This window comes from Halichoerus grypus, chromosome 11 (genome assembly GCF_964656455.1).
Source record: "Halichoerus grypus chromosome 11, mHalGry1.hap1.1, whole genome shotgun sequence".
In the NCBI taxonomy this organism is placed as follows: domain Eukaryota; kingdom Metazoa; phylum Chordata; class Mammalia; order Carnivora; family Phocidae; genus Halichoerus; species Halichoerus grypus.
In genome coordinates, this window is record NC_135722.1 from 15792309 (window position 1) to 15811839 (window position 19531).

The 19531-nt window shown below is 62.9% G+C and overlaps 1 protein-coding gene across 2 annotated transcripts; it reads right to left on the reverse strand.

Moving 5' to 3' along the window:
- Positions 1 to 71: 71 nt before the first annotated feature.
- Positions 72 to 18863, reverse strand: MAPK8IP1 (mitogen-activated protein kinase 8 interacting protein 1). Of its 2 annotated transcripts, none has more exons than XM_036097732.2 (12): positions 18709 to 18863; positions 8022 to 8127; positions 5835 to 6128; positions 4153 to 4234; positions 3052 to 3864; positions 2792 to 2867; positions 2056 to 2228; positions 1733 to 1842; positions 1523 to 1639; positions 1361 to 1431; positions 1127 to 1225; positions 72 to 838 (listed from the first exon to the last, which is right to left on the reverse strand). In XM_036097732.2, exons 1-12 carry the CDS (start codon positions 18807 to 18809, stop codon positions 766 to 768), a joined length of 2115 nt encoding a protein of 704 aa, XP_035953625.1. In that variant the 5' UTR covers positions 18810 to 18863; the 3' UTR covers positions 72 to 765. The 2 variants fall into 2 exon arrangements, with proteins under 2 accessions (XP_035953625.1, XP_035953626.1); XM_036097733.2 differs by lacking the exon at positions 18709 to 18863 and adding an exon at positions 9255 to 9487.
- Positions 18864 to 19531: the final 668 nt, after the last annotated feature.

Genomic DNA, 19531 nt, shown 5'->3' on the forward strand with positions numbered 1-19531 from the left:
TGGGCTTCCCTGACACGGACACCAGCTGGGGGCGGGGGGAGGGGACAGGGAGACACACCCACTGCGGTCCAGACAGGAAATGGCACTTTAATAGTAGGGGCCAGGGGGGACGGACCAAGCTGGGGCTACAGCCGAAGCGGCCAAGAGGCCCTGGCTGGCCCGGGCCCGTCCAGAAGCCTCCTTTTCCTGCTGGGCCAGGGGCCCTGCCGCAGCGCTCTTCTTCCCTGGTGAGGCCCCACACGTGCCGGGGGCCAGCGTGCCAGCCACCCAGAGGCCACACAAGTGACAGAGGGGAACAGGGACTGCACCCCCACCTGCTGCGAAGTCCTTGGGAGGTGGCTGGGCTCAGCCGGGCACTGGGGATGGGGGGGTGGGGTGGGCACTGGCAGGTGGCATCGGCTTGGAGAGAGAGCCAGAGGCCCTGGCAGGGGAAGCGACGCCCAGGATGGGGCCAAGCCCTCGGCTCCTACAACGGACATCCTTCCTGGCCAGAGGCCTGCCACCCCCCCCCCAGCCCTGCCGCCTCCCAGTCCCCGGGCAGCCTGCTCTGTCCTCCATAGATGCATCTAGTCCCATATATTACAATAAACTGCATTTGCCTCTCCCCAGAAACCCCGCCCTCCCCCACCCTCGGCCAAAGGCCCCCACTTCCCCGTCCTCGGGTGGTGACGGGCGCCCCTCCTCAAGCGGTGCCGCGTCCCGTCAGCAGCCAGGTGTCCCTGTGCGGCCTGCGGGCCCGGGGATGGAGAGGGCGGGGTGGCGCGGCTACTCCAGGTAGATGTCTTCCGTGGGGCACGTGTACTCCACGAACTGCTTGTAGAACTGCTGGAATGCTCTCCTAAGAAGCAGGCGGACACCCAGGTGACGGGAAGAACCCCATTTCCACCCGCGGTTTTTCACCTGGAGCCTCGGGCTCCCCGGGCAGGGCTTGGGCTCCCCGGGAGGGAGCTGCTCGCTCTGCTGTCCCCATGGGGTACTTCCTGTGTGACTCTGCGGTTGAAGGAGGGGCCCAACAGCCAACACGGTCGGGAGCTACGAGACCACGAGGCGTGCAGAGCTGGGAGGGGGACTGGCGTGTGCTCTGGGGCTGACACACACACACACACACACACACACACGGGCATACCCCACGGACTCTGCCAGGGCTTTGGTGGATTCCTCGGACACAAAGACGTGGCAGGCAAACCGGTGGTCAGCGGGGTGCTTGGTGATGAACCCAAAGTACCTGTGCGAGGAGAGCCATCTGTCTGAGGGCGGTGCGGGGGCTCAGCCCCCTCCAGACACACTCGCAGACCCGCACTCGACCGACACGGCCCCAGGCCGTCCCCTCACACATCACTCTCTGTCCCCTCCCACTTACTTATTGTTCTTCGGATGGTATCCACAGAAAGAGATGTTTTTTAACTGGAAAAAGTGGCTACATTTATTCCCCTGCAGGAGGGAAATGAAAGGCAGAGTGTCATCAGCTGACAGGGGCCAGAGGTGGGAGATCTGGAGGGGGGCGGGTGGCCGGGGCGGTCACCTTGGCCTCCTGGGAATCATCAGCCTTGACGCCGATCTTCACGCCCCGCACGCTGATCTCTAGGACGCAGCTGGATGGCGGGTTAAAGTGCACGGTGAGCCGGCGGGTGGTGGCAATCTGTGGGTGAGGGGTGGGCATCAGGCACTGGGCGCCCCTCTCCCCAGGAGAGGGCGGGGGTCCCGGGCCGGGGGGGGCGCGGGGAACAGGCACCTTTTGCATAGCAGCACAGAGCACGTCGTTGCCCTTGTGGTAGGGAACCTGGACGGAGCCCAGGAACTTCACCCGGAACTGGTCCACCCAGTCGCTGGTTTTGGTCAGGGCTGGAAAGCAAGCGGGAAGTGAGGGCTGGCTGAGCCACCACAAGGGGCCGCAGTCCCTGGGTGTCCCACCTCGGCTGGGCCTCCCTTTTCTTGGTGGGAGACGCACCTAACGTCCCCTTTGCCAGGGCCCTCCCTGGGGCTTTGAAGTCACCTGGCAGCAAAGGGGGAATGTGTGGGGGGCCCGGTGGCGCCGAGGAGGGGAAAGGACGCTACCTGCCATATGTTCCGGCTCCTTGGTGACCTCGATGGCGTAGTAGGCGGGGAAGACCCCCCGGGCGCCCGTGCGCATGTTGTAGGCCTCGTACCAGTAGTCCTCGGCCTGCAGCTCCACCAACAGAGGGTCGTCCACCTCGAGCTCCAGCTCGTCTTCATGTCGAGGCACAAACCTGCCCCCCCCCCCAAGGGCAAGGCAGGAATTCACCCGCAGGGCCTCCCCAGCCGGGTCACCTGTCGGCTCCCCACCCAGCCCTGGGGGCACGTGGCCCCCAGAGCGGCACCGGTTCAATAAACCTCCGCAAAGTCTCCTGGGCCTGTGCTCATGCTAGTTCCCGGGGAAGAGCAAGATCGTGCAGACAGGCACCTGCCGCCCAGGAACTTGGCTCAGGGAGGAGGTGCCCAGAGCCACTCGAGAACCACAGAGGTAACAGGAAGTGAGCACTTCCCTGTGGAGGGCGGGCAGGGGTGTGCCTTGTGCGTGGTTGGGCATCATCTCTGCCGGGCCCCCTCCCTGGGCTCCGGCCCCCCACCAGACGTGGGGCTCGGTCTCGGGCTCTGGCGGCACGGCCCAGGCCACACTGCCCTCAATTCCGCCAGGGTGGACCCTGGCCCCCTGGGGCTGAGCGGACGGATGGACACCAGCGTGAGCGCTGGGTCTAGGCCACGCAGAGACGGCAGAGGCCGGGACGGGTGGCCCCACTGTTGCCTGGCCGGCCCAGCCTGCGGCTCTTACCTGAATATGGCCCGGTGTGTCTGCTCCCGCTCCTCGCCGTTGATGACACAGGAGAAGAGCCCGAAGGACTCTGCACCTGCAAGCGAGGGGGCTGAGCTGGAGGAGAACCCACCCGCTCCGCTGAGGTTTGGTGGGGGGGACAGGTAGCAGGCTCTCAGTCCTGACACCTTGAAGCAGATGGACAAGGCCACCTTCCAGGAACACCCTCGATTCGGCGCTGCCCCATCCCAGGCCCCCCACCGCGCCCGCAGCAGACTCACTGGAGGAGCGAGAGCGGCCGCTCATGAAGACGTTCAGGAACTTCTTGGAGAAGTGGACGTCGGGCTCGTCCGGAGTGGAGTCCTCGGAGAGGCAGGCAGGGGGCCGCGGCCGGGGGGCCTCCTCGTACTCCTCCCCGATGGCCGACTCGTAGGGCGAGGAGACAGATGCGCAGTTGTCATAGACGGTGGCTGAGTCGCTCTCGTCGCTGTAGTCTCCGAAGCACGGCCGCAGGCTCACCAGCTCCAGCTGTGCGTGCTCATCCACCACCAGCGTGTACTTGACCGAGTCGTAGGACAGGGCGCTGGTGTCCGAGCTCAGCGAGGCCCGTGGAGGTGGCGGTGGCTCCCCGAGGCTCCCCCGCCACCCTCCGCCTGGTGGCTCGGCCCGCTCAGGGGACGACAAGCAGTCGAAGCCCTCGTCCTCCTCACTGATGGAGGGGTGCGGCCGGCCCGCCGCGGAGGGGTAGGCCGCAGGGTCTGGATCGGAGCTGACCGACATCCGGCTCTCGGCCGGCGGCAGGAAGGCAGACGTGGGCTCTGCAGGGTCCGGCGGCCTCTGCACCGGCGTCAGGTAGATCTCCTCGGTGGCCTCTAGCCGCACGTCCGCCTGGTAGTGGATGCGGTCTCGGTGCGAGTGGCCCCGGCTGCTCGGGGGGGCGGCGGGGGGGCCGCCGGGAGGGGCCATCTGCGTGGCGGTGCTGCGGCGGCAGGGGCTGTCAGTGGAGGTGCCTCGGTCCTTGGTGGTGGCGGGGCTGCTCGGGGGCGGCAGCTCATCGCTCAGGCAGATGTGCTCATGTGGAGGCGTCTGCTCCCCTGGAGGGCAGGCAGGTCAGTGCTCGAGGCAGGTGGCCTCGCCCTTGACTCCCAGGCCACCCGCCCCCTCCACTGAGCACGGGAAGGCTCCCGGGCGCTAGGCCACGGTGGGCTCTGGGGCCAGTGCTCTCACTCCCGTCCCAGCCGACTTCAGATGGGCCTGCTCAAGGCTGTGGGATGGGCGGTTTATCTCACCTCGGCAAGATGGAGCCTGCTGGGTTGCTCTCTGCAGGAGAAACTGAGTCAGGGCAGGTGGAAGGCCAGGTTAGGGAAAGGGTCCTGACTTACCGGTCTTCAGGGGTGAGGATGACCGAGACACCCGATCTTGCCAACTGTGCTTCTTGCCCAGAGAATTATTATTCAGTGTGTCCTGTACAGAAAACAAAAGGCCCTTGTGACAGAAGGCGTCAACAGTGCCCGGCACAGGGAGGCCCTGGCCCTGCCCCCATCAGGCCATCCCTTGGCCATTTGCTGCACCCCCCACCCCCAGACATACACACACACACTTGCCAAGGGCCTCACCCCCAACCCTCCTTGAACAGCCAGGAGAGGTGGCAAATCAGAGCCCTCCCAGCCAGACCTAATGGCTCTAGATGGCTCTCCCTCCTGGCTCAGGGAAGCTGGCCAACCCTTGGGGAGATGCTCTTATCAGCCTCAGCAAAGGTGGAGAAGACCAGTATGTGTGCTGGTGAGTGGAGGAGGAGAGGGGGAGAAGCATGAGCCGTGTGAGGACAGAGCCAGACCCCCAGTCCCAGACACGGGGGCTTTACGTGGTAGATGCTCACTTCCAGCCAAGTCCTGGGACTCAGGAAGCTATGGCCTAGGGAAGGGGTAGCGATATTCTAGGAGAAGCTGAAAAAAGGACAAGGAAGGGTCTCGCAGCAGCTGGCCTGGGGGGCCGGGATGAATCATCCAAATGATGAATCAATAGCATGGCTCCCCCACCCCTCCAGGAGCACATGACTGAGGAATGACAGATGTAGTTGTCAGCAGCCTTCCTTCCTGGATCTCCCAGGCCGCCCATCCCACATCGTTGGTGCCCCGGGACCCCTCTCCACCATGCCTACAAACAAGGGTCCCCACAAACGATTTAGGCTCCCTCCCCTGGGAACACACTCATAGGCCCTCACATTCAGGAGTTTGGCTGCCAAAATCCACCCCAGAGGATTCTGGGAAAGGGACCAATCCTTTGCCTGCAGCCCCTGCACCCTCCACCAACAGCCCCACCTCCCTGAGTCCCTCTTCTGTACCTCTCCTGACTGGGCCTGGAAGACAAAGGGCCACAGCCGGCTCTCCCCCACCCTATTCAACCCTCCTTGGCATCCAGCCACCCAGCCCAGGGGCCCTGGGCCCCCAACTCAGCCAAGCAGCTCCGCCTCCCATGCCTCTTCCCTGCCTTCTGGGAATTCCCAGCTGCCCACATCTCGAACTGCCTGCCCACCTCTTCACAATTCCTCATGACCTTCCCCCAGCAACGACCACTGTAGATGCTCTTTTCTCCAGGCCTGCTTCTGCCCTTCACCAGGACCCCCACACCCTAAAGGGGAAACCTTGCCCCAGCCTGAGGTCCCAAGCTCCAAACCCTTGCGACTAGCCCTCAAAGCTCTGTTCTGTCCTTAAGCCCCCACTGCTCTCCTTACCAGATCCTTCCACTGTCCCTCTCGCTCCCTTCACTCCTTCAAACACTCCTCAAGGGTCCAAACCCTGTCGGCCCGACCTGGCCCCTCTCCCTCAAGGCAGATCCCACCTGCCCGCGGAGACCACCTCCCCTGGGCCCTCCCCCTTGGGAAGTCTCACCAGGCCGACTGCTCCCCGCGCCCGCCCGCGGCTCCCTCTCCCACAGCCCCTCCTCGCTCCTCTAGCCCGCGGGCCGGGGCTGGGCCGCGAGTTGCTCGGCGCCCCCCACGCCTCCGGCGCCCGCCCTCAGGGCGCCGCCCCTTCAGCCCCGCCCCACGCTGCCCGCGCCTCACCTGAGACCTCGGCACCTGCGGGAAGAGGTTGAGCGTGGTGGGCCGCTTGGGCCGATACGTGTCCCCGCCGCCCTGGCCCTGTCCCTGGCCGCGGGGCGCGGGCTCCTGGCGGGGCTCGGCCTCCGGCGGCCCCGCTCCCGGCCGCCGCGCTGCGCGCTCCTCCTCGTCGTCGTCGTCGTCCTCGGCGCCGGGAGTGTCCCCCGCCGCGTCGATCAGGTCCATCTGCAGCATCTCGGCCTGCAGTCGGCTCCCCGCGCCGCCGCCGCCCCCAGACAGCAGCCCAGCGCGCGGGGGCTGCGCGGCGCGGACGGAGGGGCGTCAGGGGGCGGGGCCGGGGCGGGGCCGAGGCCGCCGCGCACCGGCCCCCGCCCGGGCGAGTCCATTACCTCGGCCGCAAAGGGGGAGGTCACGGGAGAGAGGCAGGGGGCCCGGCGAGAGGGGGCCGCGCCCTCCCGCCCCCCGCGAGGATGCGCGACACCGACTGCTCCCCAATCTAGTCGGCGCCTTTGGCAGTCCACACCGTCCCCTCCCCACGGTGCCCGCCTTCCTGACTCTCTGCACCCTCCCTCTCCCTTGGCAACGGCCAGTGACCTCACCGGGGTTGTAAGCCGAGCCCAGAGTGAGGTCACCGCTGTTGCCATGGGGACGCAGGGTCGCCAAGGAGTTCGGGCCCCACAAGGGATGGAGGGGGGGGAGTTAGTATTTGAAGGGGGCAGCGAGGAAAACTGGGAAAACAGTCTCAGCCAGGCGGAGGATGGAGGGAGGGCGGCAGTGCGAACAGGAGGACCTAAGCGCGGCCGGAAGAGGGGTGCCGGGGGAGGGGCGAGGGGGGCACCTGGACGCGGCACCTGTTCACAGTCCGAGGCCCCTCCAACCTGAGGTGTTCCCTCAGGCCATCCTAAATCTCGATAACTCTAGTCTAGTTTCAGCTCTGCCACTAACTCCCCGGCACCCTGGACAGATCCCCTGCCCGCCCCCCGCCCCCATTCCCTCACCAGTTAACTGCCTCCCAGCTTCCCAGGGAGGTGAGGACTCACTGGCAACAGTGTGTGAAAGCCCCCTAGAGCTTGTCTAAGGCCCCACAGGGTACACCCCCAGCTAGTACTGCCTCAGGGCCCTGGCTGGTCACAGGGACCACCCTCTCCAAAACTCTGCTGGTGTGTGTTGGATGAAGGGGTGGTGTGGAATTCCGGAACAGGTGTGTGACCTTAGAGAAGCTACCTCAGGGCCCTGGGACCATTCCCCACCCTTGCTGGCCTGGCCAGAGCGGGGAGGGTTGGGGCAGGGGGTACTGCAGGGTCATCCTCACCCCTTGGTTTCCTCTTGCCTGGCAGAGCTTACAGAATCTCCGTAACAGGCAACAGGAGGTCACCCGGAAACAGGCACCCCACCCCCCGCGCCCCCCGGCTCACACGTCAGCTCTCCTTTGCTAACCGTTCTCCTAATACCACGTCTGCTTTGGCCACCCACCCTGCTGGGGGCTGCCAGAAGCTCTGGGCTCTGCAACCTAGTCCTGTGCTTTGCCTCCTGTTTCCTGGCCAGTGGCCCCTTCTTCCTGTTCTGAAAAAGACACAGGGGGATCCCTGTCTGACCCAAGCTACCCAGATGCTGAGGACCTCCTGGCAGGATTCAGAACTCAGGGAACGGACAGAGCCATCTGTCCTCTGACAAAGCCAGGAGGCCAAAAGCAGCGGCAATGCTGGGTTAACCCTCCGGAGGAGCCTTCAGAACGGCGGGCCAGGGAGGGTGTGCGGGGCTGTGTGGCGTGGTTTGGTGCAATGGCAGCTGAGGGAGTGCCTTGGCTCTTTTTCTCCTGTCCGGAAGCACTGCAGATTCCACCAGACTCCACCCTTGCTCTGCCTCAGGCCCTCTGCCAAGGCCACTCTGGAAAGGGTTTAGGGTAGTCCTGACCCTTCTTCCTTTAAGCCTGGCCCTAATTGCTACTGCCCTCCATCTGAAGACCTCCTGCCCTCTCCCTTCTTGTGGGCAGTTGAGGAAGCTGCCTCTTGCCTTGGCCCCCCTGGCAAAAAAAACCAAAAACTCCTGATGGAGCACTTCATTTCATGAGGATGCCATATAGACCCTGAAGGCCCTTTTGTAGATATGGGGATGCCTTCACTCCTGTCCCGACCCACCCTGTCCCCCACCGTCCTCCCACCCCCGGGGCTCCTGAGAGCCGGCTCTTACCCGCAAGGACAGAGTGTCTTTGCACTGCAGGCTGATGCCACACTCCTCGGTGATCTCTGAGAGGTCTTCATCCTCAAACTCCTCCAAGCTGATGTCATGGGTGAGCCTGGTGAGCATAGGAAGCCGAAGTTACCAACCCAGGGGCACTATTTAGCCCACCGAGGTCTTCCTAGTACCTCTTACAAGGGGCGGCCCCTTGAAGGCAGATCACAGCCCCCAGAGGATGGGACTTGGTGTCCACCCGCGCTGAGGCAAGGGGTAACAGGCAGGGAAAGGGGAGGCTCCAGGTTATTCCCGCTGCTCCCGGCTGGGAGCTATCCATTCTGTTGCCAACCAGGAGGCAGTGCCTGGAAGGCCCAGCTGGTCGGAGCCTCAGCTCGGCCAGAGAAGTGCCTCCCAGGGTCAGGGCAGGTGCCGAGGCCAGTTCACCCACGGACAATGCAGGGTTGAGAAGCGACTCCAAGGGATACCTGGAGTAGGGGGTTCCCCGTGCAACCCCTGCAGCGACAAAACCTGAGGTGCCGGCAGAGGCCCCTCCCCAGCCTCAGGAGAGTGCTCCATGCCCCCAGCCCAGGAAGGCCAAAGCCTCTTGAGCCCTGGGAGCAAGTGAAGGGAAATGTGGCGTCAATGTGGCGAGTTTCAGCCTGTTCCACGAGAGACTACACCCCCCCATTCTGGGTTCTTCGTTTCATCTCTTCAACCACAAAATCGCTTGCCCAGAGCACAGACCCTGAACAGAAGGCTGCAGAGGGCTCAAGGAAGGCCCAGAGTTGGGGCTAGAGGTGTCGTGAGCTCGGGGACACACCAAAGCACATCGGCACCACAACTCTAACTGGCTGTGCCAGAACCCTCTCCCCCTGCCCCCCAGGCCAGCGCTGTGCCCCCAACCCCACTGCAGCGACTGTGGGCTTGTCCCCAGCACCTGGCTCACCACCAGCCCCGGGCACTCCACCTGGCTTGGTGTGGCTGGGATGTTTGGGAGAATTCTGTTGCAGGAAGTTGGGGCCAGTTCTGAGCCTTTTTCCAAATAAGACCAGGAGATTGAGGCACACAGCAAGGGACACCCAGGAGTCCAAGGTCACCCAGGAGAGGTGGTGGCCCAGCCCCCAGGGGGACCTAGGAGGCGCACCCCCCCCCCGCCTCTTGCCTCAGTCAGACCAAACAGAGACCCAGAGCTCCATGGAGCTGCCGCCCCAGGTGTCCCCCCCCCCCACCAATCCCTATACGCCCTACCAGTGCTCCCACTGATCCTCCAACCAGCTGTCATTGTCTGGGCTCGAGTCCATCTTCAGCACCGACTTCATGGAGAGCCCTGCCCGGCCGGGGGGCTGCAGGGCCCCAGGGCCACCCTCTCATGCCCAGAAAGGTTGGGAGGCCAGGGCTCAGGGCAGGGCTGGGGCCTCGGGCCTCCACTGCCTGGGCCTGCCTGTCTGCATCCTGCCCGCTGCAGAACCCTGGGGAGCTCATTAAAAATAGATGGGCCAGCAGAAGAGGCAGTGGCTGCTGACCCGGGCCCCAGCCCCAGCGCTTCCCAGCCCAGCCCTCAGCTGCAGGCCGCTGCCTTCCCAGCCTGGCAGCCCCGCAGTGGCGCTGAGGCTGAAGCCGCCCCTGGTTGCCACCTCCCCCTCGGGATCGGGTTACTGCAATCGAAGCCACCGGCTCCACCTGCCCTTCTAATGCCCCTGTCGGGGGCTGTGGTGGTCCCCCTCCCTGGCCCAGGCTCATAAGCAGATGGCGGAAATCTGGGATGTCTCCCCCCAAAAGCCAGCCCTGATCTGCTTTAAAGGGCCAGCACCACATTCAGGGTGCCTGGTGATAAGATGGGGGGCTTCTGAAATTCTCCATGAATGGATGCCCCCATCCACACGGCAACGCGCTCAGCCCTCACACCTCCTCGGGGAGGCTTCTGCGGGCCCAGGCAGCATCCACACAGTGGCGGATGACCGAGGAGGGTCTGGACTGCCTCTCCCGACAAGCTGGGTGCACGACAGAACCCTGCCACCTCCCCAGAGTTTCATCCTTCAGCACCCAGGACGTGCCTATGGGCACAGGAGGCTCCGTAACCGGGGCTAAGGGCAGACCAGGTGTGGACCTCTCAGGGCAGGGCTGGGAGGTAAAGAGCCTTCTGTCACCGTGGAGTGCCATCCACAGAAGCTGGCAGGCCCCGGAGGGAACAGCAGAGAGGGCTTCTGACCAGGATGAGGGAGCTGGACAGATGAGGCGCTCCTTGAGGCCGGGGAGGAGAACCCAGTGGCTGGCACCAAGCAGGTGGCCAATACAGCCCGGCTGCCTGGACAGTCACAGAGAAGGCCCTCCTGGGACTCTGCCAGCAGCAGGGAGCTGCAGGGTCACGGGGCATCTGACCCAGAGGTGCCCTCAGGTGCCCCCTGCCCTGCCAGGAATCCCTGCACACCTCTGCACCTCCTCCTCTCTGCCGGGTCCTGGCCCAGCTCCTGTCTCTGCAGCCCCAGACCTCCCCACTGGCCTGCTCACCTCAGTGCCCCCATAGGAAGCACTCCACCCCATCCACCACCCTGCAAAGCTGCCAGAAACACCACCCTTTTGCCCCCCCCCACAACCCCCTAAGGTTCCCTGCTAGTGGCCGACCCCTTGGCTTGGCATTCAAGGCCTCCAGCTCTGGGTGTGGCTGCCTGTGCCTCCTGCACCTGCCTCCCTGGCTCTAGTCCAGGGCTTGCTTCTCGAGCTGTGCTTGCTGGAAGAAGGTTCAGTTAAGCCCACTCCTCCAGGAAGCCCTCCTAGCCCCCCTGTGCCTGTGCCTTACAGCCCGCCTGGCAATGTTCATTGGTCCCCGGGCAACCCCTCACTTGTGGCTGGTGTCACCATCTGCGTGGACGCAAGGCAGTGTGGGGGGACAGACAGCACCAGGCCTCCATCAGACACCCCACCAGGCTGCTCCAAAGGTGGACGGAGCTGACGTTGCCCACCCTTGTACCCAGCAGGTGAGGCACGCGGGCCCCCACCCGCCCGGCTCCAGCTGGACCGCATGCTCCTGGAGGCTAGAGCTGGTGGGGCATCTTGCACACGCGAGGCCCCGAGTACACGCCTGCCAGATGTTTGTCGGCAGACAGCCTTAGCATCTGCCTGCTCCTCCCCAACCACAGCGTTCAGGGCAGGCCTGCAGGGGAGCTTTCTCAGCTCGTCCCTACACCCTCAGCATCACCCTGTATCCCACGGCCCGGGACGACAGGTCTGGGGACAGGCGGGACAGCTGTAGCCTCCTTTACAGCGAAGGGCACTGAGGTTAACCGGACGGTGGCGGGGGGAGGAGCATGGGGCCGGGCTTGAAAGCCCACACCGGCTTCCAGCTCCAGTGGGGCAGGTGAAGGGGGTTTCTTATCTGACTTTTTTCTCCTAAGTGCGGCAGGACGGCAGAACGGTCCCCGCAGCAGGCTTGGGGACGGGAGGCGCAGGATCAAATCCTGGCTCCTTCACTTAGGACTGGCCGCTCCATTTCCTGAGTAGCTGTCGTGCCCTGGCCGCCAACCGGCTTCGTGCTCTGCGTCTCCTTCAATCCTCACCGCCACCTGGGGAGATGGTCTTATTTTGCCCATTTTGCAGATGCGGAGCCCTAGGGCTCAGACAGAAGGTGCCGTGAGGCGACCTATAGCTGCGTACCCCCTCAAGGGCGCCGCTGGGGATTCACAGAGCGGAGCGGTTGTGAGTTGGAGTGCTGTGAGGGGGTCACAAGCAAGGAACAAGGGGACGGACTGGTCAGGCAGTCGCCTTTGCAAGTCACCCCCCACCTGCCCTGCCTCTGCCCTTAGCTCCGCTTCTCCAGGCACTGGATGTTCTGGGTCTCCGCGGGGGGGGGGCTTCGTGGAGGGGAAGCTTAACAGACACTTGGGCCCTCTGGGCTCAAGGAAGGCAACTGTGGGGAGGAAGGGAGGAAGAAGAAGCTGGAGGGGAGGAGGGAAGAGGGGAAGGAGGAAGGGTGTCCCCTGCTGATCCCACCAGCCCACCTTTCCCCTGCAAACTGGAGCCCTGAGCACCAGGCGGCCGCCTCCAGCTGCATCACACCACCCCCCGCAGGTCGGCGTCCCTCACCTCCAGATCTGGAGGCCTCAGAAGCAGCCGGTCCGTCAGTCCGACCTGCTCGCCCGAGCTTCCCGAGGTCTCATCCAGGTTACCGTTCGGTGGCCCTGTGTCATGAGTTTGCTGTCCTGGGACCTCCCTGACCTCTGGAGTCTATCTTTATATTCGAGGTCCCCTCTTCCTGCATGAACCTCACCTCCTACTCTGGTGCCCCAGTCCTCTCTCCTGGCCAAGCTGGGTCCTCACTGCGTTCTAAACATGCCGCCCCCAGTGCTCCCCACCTCTTCCTGCGATGAGCTCTCCAAAATGACCAAACATGGCCTTGTGCGCGGGTGCTTATTCTGTGGCCTTTTCCCTTCCACGTGCCGTCACGTCTCCCTGCTATCCTCGTCCCACCAATGGCGGCCTAGCCCTCTCCAATTCCTCCTCCCGGGAGTGGGCTGGGCTAGGAGTGTGTGCAAAGTAAGGGTTAAGTGGCAAAGGCTTTAGCTGAGCAAGGCCGAACCTGAGCCAGGCATTTGGCTGTCCAGAGGCCATTCCTGTCTCCCCGTTCCTGGCTGTCTGGAAGCGGCATCAGGATGCCCCTGAGGGACCTTGGGTCCCAGCCATGGTGCCCACAGGCCGCTCTCACGACTGAGAGCATCTGTAGTTCCAGTGTCCAGCCTGTCCCTCTGTGGCCCTGTGCGTGCTGAGCCGACAGCTGGCTCCCAATGGGTTCTCAGCTAGGCAGGGTCCCCATTTCCCGCTGGCTCCCCTACAGGCCACTCTCCACCGGGCAACCATATGCAACATCTGACACGCAAATCTGGTCTGGTCACCCCTCCCCAGCTCAGAATCCCTTAGTAGCTTTCCCTGGCCCTTAGGGAAAGGGGCCCAAATTCCCTGTGGCCTGAAGGCTCAGGAGGGCCCCCCCTCCACTCTAGGGTGTCATCGTCTCTCCCCCCACACTGCCCACCCCCCTCCAGCCCCACCAGCTCCCTGAAAGCCTTCCCTGACTTCCCTGACCAGCTAAACAGCCCTGCTAGTGGCTCTCTTAGGCGCACCTGCTGGGGTTTCTGGATCGCTGTGATTATAGCTTTGGGTTCTGCCACCAGTGGGGGGCTCCCCTTGGAGGCAGCTGGTCCACAAGGCAGGACCATGTCTGTTTTGATCAACAATGTGGTGCCTGGTAGCTACTTAATAAATGTTGACTGAGTGAACCAAAGGTCCTTCTAAATTTTCCCCTTAAAATTCTCTAAGTCAGTTGTCCTTCCAGTGCAACTTTCTGTGTTCCCAGCTACGTCAGAATCCGGGGTAGAATGTGCAGGCGGGGTGGGGGTGAGCCCTCAGCTCTGAGTGGACACTGGGGTCAGGCGAGGTTTATTCCTCTAGTCTCTACCTCCCTCCCTGACCATGTCCACGCTGGCGTCCTCACCAATGAAACGCTGAGTCCAACCCCGGAAACAAGTCCTCAGGGCCAATCCCTACTTGGGGTTATAATGTGTCTGATGGGTTTATAGCGCTTGGTGCTGATAATGTAGCTGAAACTCTGGGATCCAGTGATTTGGCTTTTGAAAAGGTGCCCTGAGAAAACAATCCCACATGTGGAAACCTTTATACCCAAGGATGCGTACTTTGCATAACTGCAGACTGAAAACAACCAAATAGCTCAGCACGGGGGCTGTCGGGGGTTGGAATATCACCCAGTCTCTCGGACGAGCGGTATAAAGCCTGGGTATGAATGTGGAAAACGGCAGCTGGCATAACGAGCAAAGGGAACGGAGGACCCCATGGTTTCACGTGAGGAATCACACAGCGAGAAGCACAAACACGGACACGCCTGTGAGACCTGGTGGAACCTGGGGAGATCTGTTCTCCTCTGCTCCCCCCGAGAAGCCTTCTGGACTGGGTCATGCCAGCCTGGCCCCAGGCTCCCACCTGGGGTCTGGGGCTGCTGGCCCTGTCGTGGAGCGCTGTCCTGAGGGCAGGGGGCCCTCGTGTTCCGCTTGGCACCGACTCCCTACCCTTGTTCCAATGCGCGCACAGAGCCCGGGCCCTGGGACACCGCCAGGAGGAAGGGGACGCGGGGCAGAGGAAGAAGGATGGTGCTGGCTGCTCTGGGTGCCCGGACGAGGCAAGGCCTATGGTCAGGGCTGGGAGAAGACTCTGCGAATGAATACAAGAGGAGGGCCAGGGGACAGAGACAACATCCTAGAACGGGTAAGAACCCCTAAGTGGGGATGGTGGCAGTGACCCCATTTTGTAGGATCCGGGGGGGGGCGCCCCAAGCCAAGAATCCAGAGACCGACTTCAAGGCTCTGACATCAAAGAGGCGGGGCCGGGGACCCTGCGTGGTCATGTCTGGGCAAGTGAGGCAAGTCAACACTCTGGCCCCACTTTGGGGGTTCGCTAGGAGCACATTCTACCCCGGATTCCTCAGGGCTCGGAGCTGGGGGGAGGGTGGCTCCAGCAGCAACAGCGGTTCCAGAACCCCTCCCCCAGCCGAAACATGGCTGCTGGAACCAGCCTGGTGGCCACGTCCTACACCAGCTCCCTGCTCTCTGCTGCCCCCTGGGTAGTAATGTCCTCTCTGAGGCTTTCGGGGCCACCTCTCTAAGCTGAGACTCCCAGGGTCTCTGGCCCCAGCCCCATCCTCTCCAGTGACCCCAGGCCCCCAACCAACTCCCTGCCTGAATGCTCCAGTTGGGTCCCCAGTGGCCACCAACCTCAAACTCAGGAGGTCTACTAAGGTCGCCTCCCTGCCTGCCAAGCCTCTCATCTCCAACAGGGCAACCCATCTCCAAGGGGCCCAGCATCATCCTGGACTCCTGCCTCCCCAACCCCTTCAACCAGATACCTCACCCAGTGGGCTAACCCTCCCACCCCTGAAATCGTCCTCACGTCCTCTCCTGCCCCTTCTTGTCACACGCAGGATGGCCATCCTCCCGGTGGTCTCCCTGCCTGCCTGGCCATTCTCTACCTAGCGGCCGGTGTGACCTTCCCAAGACAGCGATCCAATGCTGCCATTCCTGCTAAATCTCTGCCACGGCCCACTGACCCGCAGGCCTGGGCTCCCCTGGGCCTCTGGCCTCAGCCACTGTCACACCGGCCAGCCTGTCTGGTAAGGCCTCGTCTGTCTGTCTGACTCCCCTCTACACCTGCATGACAGTCAGGCCCACGGCTGTGCCTCTGGAGCATCTGTCCAGGGAGCCCGCCAAAGTGCAAGTATTTGGTGAGGGAAGTGAAGCAATGGCCACGTGTGTACGATCCCGTGAAGAGATAAACGAGGAGGTCTCTGCGCCTCTCGGTGGCCACATCTCTCATCTGCAAGGCAGCTTGGGGAGGTCGAAACCACACCATCCGGGCAGTCACGAGGCCTGGGGTCTGCCACTCATGTGCTGTGTGTTCTTGGGGAAGCCACTCACCCTCTCCTGTCTCCTCCTCAGTAAAGGGGAGGGGGCGGTCGGGATGAGCCGATTTCTGGGGTCCCCTCATCCACAGCTCTCCTCCCCCATGTCCAGAGCAGACGGCCCCCTGTACTTTCCCTGAGCATCCTTCGTCCCTCCCACATGGCCCGTCCCACCATCCCTCCCCTTTATCCCACCCCGCCCCCAGCTCAGTGTAGCCAAAGGCTATGTTTCTAAAGTCTCTTTTCTAGAGTTTTCCTTCTAATGAACATGTATCACTTGAATTTTAAATTCTCTCTTCTAATTTTGTAAGTTACACAAGTAACCTCTGCTCCTTGTAGAAATAAGTCAAATCATAACAGCAGTGTGTCAAATAAGTGAAATCCCTCCCCCAGTACCACATCTACAACTACAGGTAACTGACTGGAGTGTCTCTATCATCAGAAGGGAAAAAAAAAGAAGAAGAAGAACACCTATCTATTTAAACCAACTAGCAACAAACGGATGCTCTCTCTCCAGCCTCCTCGCCACAGTGTGCTTACTCCCTGCACACACTCTCCCCCTACTAGTCCCGGGCTCTCTTTTCAGGGTGGCCCCGAAATCAGACTACCTGCATCCAAACCCCAGCTCTGCCACTTACCTAGCCTCTGGAGGCCTCAGTTTCCTCAGCTGCAAAGTGGGGATAATAGTAACGCTCTGTTTATATGGCTCTGGTGAGGATGAAACGCTCTTGCGCAGAAAGCCCTTGGAGGGGCGCTGGGCAAAGTGAGCGCCTCCCAGGGACCGGCGCGTCCCCTCCTTATCCTCTGACAGCACAGTCTGTTACTCTCTGAGCTCCAGGAGGCCCTCGCACACCTGATCCTGGCATAATCAACCAGTAAGGCATTCTTGAGCACCGACTCTGTGCTGGGCACTGCGCAAACCAAAATTTAGGTATTGTGTCCTCTGCCTTCTGGAAGCGGACAGTGGTGCGGGGGGCGCACGCGTAGTAACAACCACAGCCCTGCACGAACGCAGCTCTCCACAGCCCTCGAGACAGCCAACACGTGCTGTCCCATCCGGGTCCCAGGACCGTCCTGAGCGGGAGCCAACCCTGGCATCGTAGAGAAGAAACAGGGGCTCAGGGGGTTAAGTGCCCAGTCTTGGGGCACACGGCTAGGAAGGCTGAGCCAGACTGCAAACCCGGGCCAGTGGGATCCATGACCCCACCAAAGAGCCGTGAGAGAGCAGTAACCACCCAGGGTTAACCCGAGCTGGGTGAAGGGCTGTGCGGGGCAGGACAAGGGAAAGGTCAGCGGGGGCTGCTGGAGCAGGCAGGGCGGGCCATGTGGGGCTGGAGACACTGCCCTTACTATTCCCAGAAGCTGGCCTTGTCCCCACAGCCAGGCCACGGTGTCCTGGAGGGCTGGCCCACGCCTTAGCCTTGGCGCACTGCTGTTCTCGCCCACCTGGCCCTGACTGAACACTCTCCCTGGCTGGTGTCCACTTCATCGGTTCCCCTCACTAAAGCATCCATGATAACCTGCACCATCACTGGGGATCTGGAAGCAGGTAGAGGGAGGCAAGGCTGTCCTTTGGGCCCGAGACAGGGCCTGGAGGCTGAGTGGCCTGAACAGACACAGACAGTCCCAGGCTCTGACTTCCTCAGGGGCCCTCAGGCAAGCCACTGCCTTACTGAACCTCAATCTTGTCATCTACAAAATGGGCAGACTGATACCCACGCCCATGAGGGTAAACGAGCCTGCACTGGGAATGTTCTGAACAGTAATGAGCTACATAAATGCTCACCAGCATGGAGGGCAGACACTTGTTGAACACCGACTTGATGCACACTAAGGAATCAATATTAATTAGCTCACCTGACAGATGGGACTGGCGGGTCACTCAGCTAGAAAGTGGTGGAGCTCAAATTTGAACCCAGGTTCTTCTAAGCTGTTCCACTGCAGAGGGGCCTCCTGGTAGGCAGACAATATTTGCCTCTCGGCATCGCGGGTCATGCCAGGGGGAACCGGTCTCAGACCTCAGCCTCATGACCCAGAGGCACCAACCACAAAGGCCCCAGCCCCAGAGCCCTCACGCTTGGCCTCCTCCATCTGGTCCCCTCCCTCTGGTCTTCCCGGCTCCTCAGCTCAGGGCCTCAAGGGAGGTTTCCAGCGCTGATGATGCCATTAGAGATCCCCAGGGGTCCCTACCCACCTGAGGGCCAGGGAGCCAGCAACCCATTGGTCAGAGAGGGGCTGGCGCCAGAGCCCAGCTGGGACCTGGCTGGGGTGAGGGTCCCAGGAGAGGGGAAGGCGCCAGCTCATTAGATGGAGAAACAATGGGGTAAGTCTAGGCCTCCTCTTAGGCTCTGGAGCAGTTACATCCTCGTCTTCCTCCTCTCCAAACGGGGCCAGGATTATGATGGAGGGGTATCCATCCCTTCCCCACAACATCCACTGTCCACTTCTCTAAAATCCACCTCCCAATACCAGATAGTGGGCGGAGAGAGGGGTGAAGGGGAGCTCAGAGCATGGTCCTGGGTACTTGCTCCAGCAGGAAAACCTTCCACCCAATGTCCTTGGCTACTCCTGGGCTGTCCAAACCAGACTTCCCCAACCAGAGCTGGGCGTGGAGTCTCCTGGGTGAGACTGAGCCTTCTGCAGCTGCACACACCTGACCAGGTCAGTGCTTGCTCAAATCTACAGAGCGTCCTGGCCATGCCAGTCTTGGGAGTTAGGCCCCTCTGACCAGACAGGGCTGGGGGAGGGGCCCACGACTTCCTCCTTCCAGCACCAAGGCTGTCAGTTGCCCCGAGAAACTGGGACCCACGAGGCACCCCAGCCTGCTCCCATCTCTATTCAGAAGCTTTCGGACTGGGCATAAGCAAAGCCTTAGCCTGTCTGCCTCCTCCGGGATCTCAATCCAGACCCCAGGCCCTGCCGCAGTCCCAAAGTGGGGGAGAAGGCGGCCTCCGCGCCCCCTCCTCCAATTCCAGCTCGGAATCTCCTAGCCTAGGACATGGAATGGCGGAAGGAGCTGCACCACTGGCTATGCGGCGGCTATCAGCCTGGACTTGAGGCTGAGGGGGGTTTCTGGGGACTCTGTCCAGGGAGGAGACCCCATCCCCACGCCGCCCTCTCGTTCTCGGGATCGGTGTGTGTGTGTGTTGGGGGCTGGGGACTGGGGGCCGGGGTGGGGGGCGGCGCGGCAGCCGGAGCAGATCAGCCCGGGCTGAAGGGCGGGGCGCGGCGGCCGGGGACTCTCACCTGAAATTGGGCGGCGACGCGATGTGCAGCCCCAGGAACGGGGAGGCGGCAGGCGGGGACGCGGCCCCCCCGCCCAGGCCGCCGCTCTCTCGCTCCGCCATTCTCCGGCACAGCCCTGGCCATCCGGGCGGAGCGCGGCGCAGAGGCGGCGGCGGCGAAGGCGGCGGCGGCGGCGGCGGAGGGGAAAGAGGCGGGGGCGCGGCGAGAGGCCGCCGCCGCCGCGGGGCTCCGGCTGGGGCGGGCGCGGCGGGCGCACCTGCGCAGGGCAGGGCGCGGCTCCGGACCGCGCGCCGCTCTCGGTACTGGCGCGAGCTCGGCCGCGCGCCCCCGGGCCCTCGCCGGGGTCTCGTGCGCTCCGCCCCCGCTCCGCCCCCGGCCCCGCGAGCCCCGCCCCGCAGGCGCTCTCCGAGGTGCTGAAGTGGCGGCCCCAGCGGCCCCTGGGCTCGGCCCAGCCCGGCTCTGAGTCCCACACTGACTCCTCTGCCCTCTTCCCCATCCGGCAAGGCCCTCGTGTCGTGCGGGTTCTGCCCCTCGGGTGGGCCTAGCGCCCGGGTATAAGGGAACTAATGGCGGGACCCTGGTTCCCAGGGCCGGAGTTGGTCCCCAGCAGCAGACAAAGAAGGCGGACAGGAAAGGAGGGCCATTGGAGGAAGGCAGAGAAAGGCGAGATGGTGTCGGGTGTGGGCTCCTAGAGCAAGCCAGGTTTGGAGTCAGGTGGTGTGAAGCCTGGCTTTCCAAGTGAATAGGTGGTGTGGCCTTGCATTAGTGACTTCACAGACTTAAGTTTGGTTTTCTCATCTGTGAAATGGGGACAATAATGGTC

Excerpts from the sequence above, each read along its gene's own strand:
- MAPK8IP1 (XM_036097732.2), bottom strand. The coding sequence starts at position 18,809 with ATGGCGGAGCGAGAGAGCGGCGGCCTGGGCGGGGGGGCCGCGTCCCCG. Across the intron at positions 1,843-2,055 it reads GGAGCCGGAACATATGGCAG|CCCTGACCAAAACCAGCGAC; the intron begins GTAGCGTCCTTT and ends CTTGCTTTCCAG. Across the intron at positions 1,432-1,522 it reads ATGATTCCCAGGAGGCCAAG|GGGAATAAATGTAGCCACTT; the intron begins GTGACCGCCCCG and ends TCCCTCCTGCAG.